Source organism: Coregonus clupeaformis, chromosome 39, assembly GCF_020615455.1.
Source record: "Coregonus clupeaformis isolate EN_2021a chromosome 39, ASM2061545v1, whole genome shotgun sequence".
NCBI classification, from domain to species: domain Eukaryota; kingdom Metazoa; phylum Chordata; class Actinopteri; order Salmoniformes; family Salmonidae; genus Coregonus; species Coregonus clupeaformis.
The window spans coordinates 6,894,277-6,904,521 of NC_059230.1; the positions used below are offsets into that span (position 1 = coordinate 6,894,277).

Below are 10,245 nucleotides of genomic sequence, written 5' to 3' on the forward strand. Positions count from 1 at the left end.
CCTATTGCAGATTTAGTCTTCCCAGCCTGGTGCAGGTCTACAATTTTGTTTCTGGTGTCCTTTGACAGCTCTTTGGTCTTGGCCATAGTGGAGTTTGGAGTGTGACTGTTTGAGGTTGTGGACAGGTGTCTTTTATACTGATAACAAGTTCAAACAGGTGCCATTAATACAGGTAACGAGTGGAGGACAGAGGAGCCTCTTAAAGAAGAAGTTACAGGTCTGTGAGAGCCAGAAATCTTGCTTGTTTGTAGGTGACCAAATACTTATTTTCCACCATAATTTGCAAATAAATTCATTAAAAATCCTACAATGTGATTTGCTGGATTTTTTTTCCTCAATTTGTCTGTCATAGTTGACGTGTACCTATGATGAAAATTACAGGCCTCTCTCATATTTTTAAGTGGGAGAACTTGCACAATTGGTGGCTGACTAAATACTTTTTTTCCCCACTGTATATCGTATAGCAATACATATCGTATCGGCACCTAAGTATGATGATATGGTTTTGTGAGGTCCCTGGTGATTCAATACATATCGTATCGGCACTTAGAGTGGCATATCTTGGCATTTTTCCTATTTTGGTGCCTTACAGTTACCTGACAGACAATCTCTTTGTCCTAATGTTCTTTCCTCTTTCAGTTTCTGTCCTGTTTCCTCTCTTTGTGGACTTTATCCACATGCCTCAACAGATTAGCCTTCCGGGTGAATCTTTTACCACAGACTGAGCAGCCATGTTGTTTCTCTCCTGTGTGAGTCAGTATATGCTTGGTTAGGCTATTCTTGAGACTGAAGCTTTTCCCACAGTCACCACAGCTAAATGGTTTCTCTCCTGTGTGAGTCAGTTTGTGCCTCCTTAGGTCCGCCTTCCGATTGAAGCTTTTCCCGCAGTCACCACAGCTAAATGGTTTCTCTCCTGTGTGAGTCAGTTTGTGCATGGTTAGGTGCCCCTTCCGATAGAAGCTTTTCCCGCAGTCACCACAGCAAAATGATTTCTCTCCTGTGTGAGTCAGTTTGTGCAGGGTTAGGTCCGCCTTCCGATTGAAGCTTTTCCCACAGTCACCACAGCTAAATGGTTTCTCTCCTGTGTGAGTCAGTTTATGTTCAGTTAGGCTCACCTTCCGATTGAAGCTTTTCCCACAGTCACCACAGCTAAATGGTTTATCTCCTGTGTGAATCCTCATGTGCTTGGACAGAACTCCTTTGTATTTGAAGGTCTTTCCACAAACAGGGCAGGTGCAGGGATTCCCACCTTGACAGAGTTTGACGTGGGCCTTCAGTTTACAGGTGGAGTTGTAGAGTTTTTTGCAGAAGTGGCATTCACCGAGTCTCTTCTTGGTGAGAGTCACATGCCTCTGCAGGTCATCTTTCAGAGCAAATGTTTCACCACAGTCACAGCAGCAGTGAGTATTTCTAGACTTGGTGCTGGGTTTGAAACCGTGTTCCCCCATTGGTGCGTTGGGATCCAATGTTGGGCTGCTGTCAAGTCCTACTGGGTCGCTGCTTACGGCTGAGCTGTGGCTGGAGGCATTGTTTTGATTATCTGGAGGGTCACAGGGAATGTCCAGACCCTTTAGGTGGGTCACAGTGCCAAAAGGTTTGAGATCCACTGGTTTAGAGCCATTCTGTCTGTTCTCCACAGTCTGGGTTTGGGGAAGAGTCAAGGACCAAAGTGGGTCCTCCTTATCACATTCACTTTTCACACAGGAAGGAGTGAACATGGAGTCTTTGGTATCAAAGAGCCCTTGAAGCTGCTCTTCCTCCTGACTGGTCCTGAGTTCCTCCTGTTCCTCTTTAATCTGTGTGGGCTCTGGGTCCTCCTGCCCCAGACTGGGGCTCCACTCCTGCTCACAGTGCTGCTGCTCAGGGGGAACCTCCTCTTCAGAGACAGAGAGAGAGAGCTGCAGGGAGTCTGGAGGGAAGGAGAGGAGCAGAGGTTACCTAGCTATACAGCCTTGATCCAGAGGTTACCTAGCTATACAGCCTTGATCCAGAGGTTACCTAGCTATACACCCTTGATCCAGAGGTTACCTAGCTATACAGCCTTGATCCAGAGGTTACCTAGCTATACAGCCTTGATCCAGAGGTTACCTAGCTATACAGCCTTGATCCAGAGGTTACCTAGCTATACAGCCTTGATCCAGAGGTTACCTAGCTATACAGCCTTGATCCAGAAGTTACCTAGCTATACAGCCTTGATCCAGAGGTTACCTAGCTATACAGCCTTGATCCAGAGGTTACCTAGCTATACAGCCTTGATCCAGAGGTTACCTAGCTATACAGCCTTGATCCAGAGGTTACCTAGCTATACAGCCTTGACCCAGAGGTTACCTAGCTATACAGCCTTGATCCAGAGGTTACCTAGCTATACAGCCTTGATCCAGAGGTTACCTAGCTATACAGCCTTGATCCAGAGGTTACCTAGCTATACAGCCTTGATCCAGAGGTTACCTAGCTATACAGCCTTGATCCAGAGGTTACCTAGCTATACAGCCTTTATCCAGAGGTTACCTAGCTATACAGCCTTGATCCAGAGGTTACCTAGCTATACAGCCTTGATCCAGAGGTTACCTAGCTATACAGCCTTGACCCAGAGGTTACCTAGCTATACAGCCTTGATCCAGAGGTTACCTAGCTATACAGCCTTGATCCAGAGGTTACCTAGCTATACAGCCTTGATCCAGAGGTTACCTAGCTATACAGCCTTGACCCAGAGGTTACCTAGCTATACAGCCCTGATCCAGAGGTTACCTAGCTATACAGCCTTGATCCAGAGGTTACCTAGCTATACAGCCTTGATCCAGAGGTTACCTAGCTATACAGCCTTGACCCAGAGGTTACCTAGCTATACAGCCCTGATCCAGAGGTTACCTAGCTATACAGCCTTGATCCAGAGGTTACCTAGCTATACAGCCTTGATCCAGAGGTTATCTAGCTATACAGCCTTGATCCAGAGGTTACCTAGCTATACAGCCTTGATCCAGAGGTTACCTAGCTATACAGCCTTGATCCAGAGGTTACCTAGCTATACAGCCTTGATCCAGAGGTTACCTAGCTATACAGCCTTGATCCAGAGGTTACCTAGCTATACAGCCTTGATCCAGAGGTTACCTAGCTATACAGCCTTGATCCAGAGGTTACCTAGCTATACAGCCTTGATCCAGAGGTTACCTAGCTATACAGCCTTGATCCAGAGGTTACCTAGCTATACAGCCTTGATCCAGAGGTTATCTAGCTATACAGCCTTGATCCAGAGGTTACCTAGCTATACAGCCTTGATCCAGAGGTTATCTAGCTATACAGCCTTGATCCAGAGGTTACCTAGCTATACAGCCTTGATCCAGAGGTTATCTAGCTATACAGCCTTGATCCAGAGGTTACCTAGCTATATAAAACCTCAGAGTTCCGACACCCTAGGTCTGGAAAAAAATATAGTGTTAAAGGCGTGGTCACATGACATGTGATTTACATCCTACGCTGTGTTTGTGACAACATGTACGTGGGCCAGACATCCAGATGCTTGAAACAGAGATGTAGCAAGGACGAAAATGATCGTGTTGCTTGTCACTTTGTCCGGTGCTCTCACAGTGTGTCTTCTCTTCAATTCCAGGTGGAAGTGGCACCAAGAGGAGGAGACAACTCTGCTGGATACAGTGGCGAAAGTATTCACCCCCCTTAACACCTGGAATTAAAATTGATTTTTGGGGGGGTTTGTATCATTTGATTTACACAACAAGCCTACCACTTTGAAGATGCAAAATATTTTTTTGTGTGAAACAAACAAGAACTTGAGTGTGCATAACTATTCACCCCCCCAAAGTCAATACTTTGTAGAACCACCTTTTGCAGCAATTACAGCTGCAAGTCTCTTGCGGTATGTCTCTATAAGCTTGGCACATCTAGCCACTGGGATTTTTGCCCATTCTTCAAGGCAAAACTGCTCCAGCTCCTTGAAGTTGGATGGGTTCCGCTGGTGTACAGCAATCTTTAAGTCATACCACAGATTCTCAGTTGGATTGAGGTCTGGGCTTTGACTAGGCCATTCCAAGACATTTAAATGTTTCCCCTTAAACCACTCAAGTGCTGCATTAGCAGTATGCTTAGTGTCATTGTCCTGCTGGAAGGTGAACCTCCGTCCCAGTCTCAAATCTCTGGAAGACTGAAAACAGGTTTCCCTCAAGAATTTCCCTGTATTTAGCGCCATCCATCATTCCTTCAATTCTGACCAGTTTCCCAGTCCATGCCGATGAAAAACATCCCCACAGTGAAGCATGGTGGTGGCAGCATCATGCTGTGGGGATGTTTTTCATCGGCATGATGGTGTTCTCGGGTTGATGAGAGGTGTTGGGTTTGTGCCAGACATAGCGTTTCATTGATGGCCAAAAAGCTCAATTTTAGTCTCATCTGACCAGAGTACCTTCTTCCATATGTTTGGGGAGTCTCTCACATGGCTATTGGCAAACATCAAACGTGTTTGCTTATTTTTTTATTTAAGCAATGGCTTTTTTCTGGCCACTCGTCCGTAAAGCCCAGCTCTGTGGAGTGTACAGCTTAAAGTGGTCCTATGGACAGATATTCCAATCTCTGCTGTGGAGCTTTGCAGCTCCTTCAGGGTTATCTTTGCTCCCTTTGTTGCCTCTGATTAATGCCCTCCTTGCCTGGTCCGTGAGTTTTGGTGGGCGGCCCCTCTCTTGGCAGGTTTGTTGTGGTACCATATAATGGATTTAATGGTGCTCGGTGGGATGTTCAAAGTTTCTGATATTTTTTTATAACCCAACCCAGATCTGTACTTCTCCACAACTTTGTCCCTGATCTGTTTGGACAGCTCCTTGGTCTTCATGGTGCCACTTGCTTAGTGGTGTCCCTTGCTTAGTGGTGTTGCAGACTCTGGGACCTTTCAGAACAGGTGTATATTTACTGAGATCATGTGACACTTAGATTGTACACATGTTACTTTATTTAACTAATTATGTGACTTCTGAAGGTAATTGGTTGCACCAGATCTTATTTAGGGGCTTCATAGCAAAGGGGGTGAATACATATGCACACACCACTTTTCTGTTATTTATTTATTAGAATTTTTTGAAACAAGTTATTTTTTTCATTTTACCTCACCAATTTGGACTATTTTGTGTACATGAAATCCAAATAAAAATCCATTTAAATTACAGGTTGTAATGCAACAAAATAGGAAAAACACCAAGGGGGCTGAATACATTTTAGGCCTCCAACTCAATCATCAAGTTTGCAGACGACACAACAGTAGTAGGTAGATCACCAAAAATGACGAGACGGCTTCAAGTTCCTCTTCGTACACATCACTGACAATCTGAAATGGTCCACCCACACAGACAGTGTGGTGAAGAAGGCGCAATAGCCTCAGGAGGCTGAAGGATTTCGGCTTGGCCCCTAAGACCCTCAGAAACTTTTACAGATGCATAATTGAGAGCATCCTGTCGGGCTGTATCACCGCCTGGTACGGCAACTGCACCGCCCACAACCAATGTACAGGAAGGCCAAAAGGATCATCAAGGACATCAACCACCTGAGCCACAGCATGTTCAGAAGGCGAGGCCACTACAGGTGCATCAAAGCTGGGACCGAGAGACTGGAAAAACAGTTTCTATCTCAAGGCCATCAGACTGTTAAATAGCCATCACTAGCCGGCTACCACCCGGTTACTCAACCCTGCACCTTAGAGGCTGCTGCCCTATGTACAAAGACATGGAATCACTGGTCACTTGTTAGATTAATTTGTATTTTAAGAATAATGACTAAAGGATTTCACCCCAAATACAGTATAAATGTGTAAACTGTGTTAGAATGATCAACCCACTAACAGAGGGGGGCGGGACTAAACATTCCAGGGTGAAGGAGAAGGTGGAAACTGTTTAAGAAAGCCTCCTAAAGGTGGGCGGAGCAAAGTGCCTTTGTGTGTCAAGGGGTATAAAACAGGAGGGTATGGGTTTTGGCGCCAGAGCTCTCCATGAATAAAAATACAGATCATTCTTGCTGGTTGTGGACCTTGAATCATTTATGATTAAAACCAGAGCCTTACAACCCCTGGTAATGATTCAAGCTTAGGTTGAATTAGAGATAGAAATTCTCTTAACATCACTTTAATAATGAAAACTGTAACATACTGCACTCAGGACCTCAGACTGGGGCGAAGGCTCACCTTCCAACAGGACAACAACCCTAAGCACACAGCCAAGACATCGCAGGAATGGCTTTGGGACAAGTCTCTGAATGTCCTTGAGTGGCCCAGCCAGAGCCCGGACTTGAACCCAATCTAACATCTCTGCAGAGACCTGAAAATAGCTGTGCAGCGATGCTCCCCACCCAACCTGACAGAGCTTGAGAGGATCTGCAGAGAAAAATGGGAGAAACTCGCCAAATACACGTGTGCCAAGCTTGTAGCGTCATACCCAAGAAGACTTGAGGCTGTAATCGCTGCCAAAGGTGCTTCAACAAAGTACTGAGTAAAGGATCTGAAAAATTATTTCAGTTTTTCATAACTTTGCAAAAATATCTAAACGGGTTTTCCTTTGTCATTATGGGGTATTGTGTGTAGATTGATGAGGAAAAAAAACAATTTAATTAATTTTAGAATAAGGCTGTAACGTAACAAAATGTGGAATAAGTCAAGCGGTCTGAATACTTTCCGAATGCACTGTAGTGTCATATATGTGTTGACCTTTCATTTTAGTCTGATAGTTTGTATTGCTCTCTGTTGGAGAGTATTGGTTCCTTATACAAACACCTCATTTTCTATTTGTACATGTGTCTTGTTCTAGTAGAATTACATCTATATGTACTGTTCTCTCTGATATGACATCTAGTGGCCCTTTGGGTTACTTTAGATTACGACAGGTGTGTGTGTAATTATCTCTGGCTCGCTAAGGCTGCCCAAGTCTGATCTTTTTCCCATTCATTGGTCATTTGACCAATCAGATCAGCACACACAAAAAAAAATCTGTTTTGAAAACTTCTGATGTGATTGGTCAAAAGACCAATTAGTGGGAAAAAAACTATCAGAATTGGTCTGAATAAACGCAGAGTTCGTGGCCTTATCTGTCCCACTGTTTGTAGAGATTTGCTCTGATGAAGGTTGAATGATCGAAAGCCAATAAAGAAATTTGAATCTGTTTCTTTTTTTTCCTGTTTCTTAAGTCAGTAAATTCTAGAACCTATTTTCATACATTCAAATAACTTCCTGGTTTTCGTGACACAGACACGTCTTTATCCATGTACAGTAAAAGTAAATAAAAACATCTTAATTGAATAGAACTGTATGAAGATATCAGAAGATCTACATACAAACCTATTCTACATAGTTTTATCTCCGGTGAGATCCGCAGCAGTCGATCATTCTCCTCCTGGTACTCCGCTACTGTTTTCGCAAATGCCCCAGAAATCTCCACAGCGGCAAACACCGTTAAACACTCATTTAAAAACTCTCGAAACGACTGTAGTTTAGACATTTTCAGTCGACTGAGAGTTGGGTGTTCAGCTAGTATGGCTTCTTGAAGCGGGTCCTCCAGATCACATTCACTTTTCACACAGGAAGGAGTACATTTGAACTCTATGATATCAGCCTCCAGCCCTTGAAGCTGCTCTTCCTCCTGACTGGTCCTGAGTTCGTCCTGTTCCTCTTTAATCTGTGTGGGCTCTGGGTCCTCCTGCCCCAGACTGGGGTTCCACTCCTGCTCACAGTGCTGCTGCTCAGGGGGAACCTCCTCTTCAGAGACAGAGAGCTGCAGGGAGTCTGGAGGGAAGGAGAGGAGCAGAGGTTACCACAGTCCCCAAATCCAGAACTAATTCAAGAAAGCGTCCAGTATTATATAGAGCCATTGTTGCATGGAACTCTGTTTCATCTCATACGGCTCAAATAAACAGCAAACCTGGTTTAAATAAAACGGATAAAGCAACACCTCACGGCACAACGCCTCTCCCCTATTTGACTTAGATATGTTGTGTGTATGTACAGTCGTGGTCAAAAGTTTTGAGAATGACACAAGTATTGGTCTTCACAAAGTTTGCTGCTTCAGTGTTTTTAGATATTTTGGTCAGATGTTACTATGGTATACTGAAGTATAATTACAAGCATTCCATAAGTGTCAAAGGCTTTTATTGACAATTACATTAAGTTTATGCAAAGAGTCAATATTTGCAGTGTTGACCCTTCTTTTTCAAGACCTCTGCAATCCGCCCTGGCATGCTGTCAATTAACTTCTGGGCCACATCCTGACTGATGGCAGCCCATTCTTGCATAATCAATGCTTGGAGTTTGTCAGAATTTGTGGGTTTTTGTTTGTCCACCTGCCTCTTGAGGATTGACCACAAGTTCTCAATGGGGAGTTTCCTGGCCATGGACCCAAAATGTCAATGTTTTGTTCCCCGAGCCACTTAGTTATCACTTTTGCCTTATGGCAAGGTGCTCCATCATGCTGGAAAGGGCATTGTTCGTCACCAAACTGTTATTGGATGGTTGGGAGAAGTTGCTCTCGGAGGATGTGTTGGTACCATTTTTTATTCATGGGTGTGTCTTTAGGCAGAATTGTGAGTGAGCCATCTCCCTTGGCTGAGAAGCAACCCCACACATGAATGGTCTCAGGATGCTTTACTGTTGGCATGATACAGGACTGATGGTAGCGCTCAACTTGACTTCTCCGGACAAGCTTTTTTCCGGATGCACTCACACCTGCCTGCTGCCATTCCTGAGCAAGCTCTGCACTTGTGGTGCCCCGATCCCGCAGTTGAATCAACTTTAGGAGACGGTCCTGGCGCTTGCTGGACTTCTTGTGTGCCCTGAAGCCTTCTTCACAACAATTGAACCTCTCTCCTTGAAGTTCTTGATGATCCGATAAATGATTGATTTAGGTGCAATCTTACTAGCAGCAATATCCTTGCCTGTGAAGCCCTTTTTGTGCAAAGCAATGATGATGGTACGTGTTTCCTTGCAGGTAACCATGGTTAACAGAGGAAGAACAATGATTTCAAGCACCACCCACCTTTTAAAGCTTCCAGTCTGTTATTCTAACTCAATCAGCATGACAGAGTGATATCCAGCCTTGTCCTCGTCAACACTCACCTGTGTTAATGAGAGAACCACTGACATGATGTCAGCTGGTCCTTTTGTGGCAGGGCTGAAATGCAGTGGAAATCTTTTTGGGGGATTAAGTTCATTTTCATGGCAAAGAGGGACTTTGCAATTAAATGCAATTCATCTGATCACACTTCATAACATTCTGGAGTATATGCAAATTGCCATCATAAAAACTGAGGCAGCAGACTTTGTGAAAATTAATTTGTGTCATTCTCAAAACTTTTGATCACGACTGTACTGATATGTAGGCACGTGTACCTTTTTTTAAACATTTATGTACTTCTGTCCTTGAGCTGCTCTTGTATATTAATGTTCTGTATTATGTCATGTTTCATGTTTTGTGTGGACCCCAGGAAGAGTAGCTGCGCTTTTGCAACAGCTAATGGGAATCCTAATAAAATACCAAATTACCACATTATGAGTCATAATACCCATAAAACCTAACGGTCAAACAGGGAAATGGTTCTAATCGTTTTTCCACCATTCATTTTCCCCATAAGTGATTTTACAATGACTTAAAATAAGGACTGTGTTTCATGTAGGCTTACCCTGGCGTGAACTTTTGATAACTGTGTAAATCTCTCTAGGACAAGGTGACATTTATCAATATATTCACTTCTATTCATCCCCCAAAAATGAAATGCTAATTAGCTCCTAATGTGGCTATCATAAAGAACTACAAACGCCATGATGATCTGGACGAGACTGCCGAATCGAGGCAAAGTTAAGAATCTCATGATTAACTATCTAATGTTATCTAAATGTAGTCTTTAAACAGACAATTCTGTGAACTGTCTTGTGCAAGTTTTAAATGGACAAAATACCTGTTAGCAAAGGTGTCAGCTAGAGAGGACGTGCAGGCGCTTGCAGGGATTTGTAGTTTTGATTGATGTCTCCTTTGATGCTAATTAGCATTTTAGAATCAGAGTAAATAGAACCGAATATCAGTGGAGGCTCCTCAGAACAAGGGGAAGACCATCCTCCTCAGTGAATTTCATAAAAATAAAAATAGTGAAACATTTAAAAAAGTTATCCTTTTTAGATAAAACTACAATAATATATTCACATCACCAAATAAATTATTAATACACACAGTAGCCTCAGCAGAAACATGTTGTAGCCGGAGGACAGCTAGTTTC

At 43.6% G+C, this 10,245-nt stretch overlaps 1 protein-coding gene across 1 annotated transcript; it reads right to left on the bottom strand.

Moving 5' to 3' along the window:
- Window positions 1-433: 433 nt before the first annotated feature.
- On the bottom strand, window positions 434-1,819 carry LOC121554533 (gastrula zinc finger protein XlCGF8.2DB-like). Its single transcript, XM_041868146.2, has one exon. It carries the CDS (start codon window positions 1,716-1,718, stop codon window positions 636-638), a length of 1,083 nt encoding a protein of 360 aa, XP_041724080.2. The 5' UTR covers window positions 1,719-1,819; the 3' UTR covers window positions 434-635.
- Between the last annotated feature and the right edge of the window lie 8,426 nt (window positions 1,820-10,245).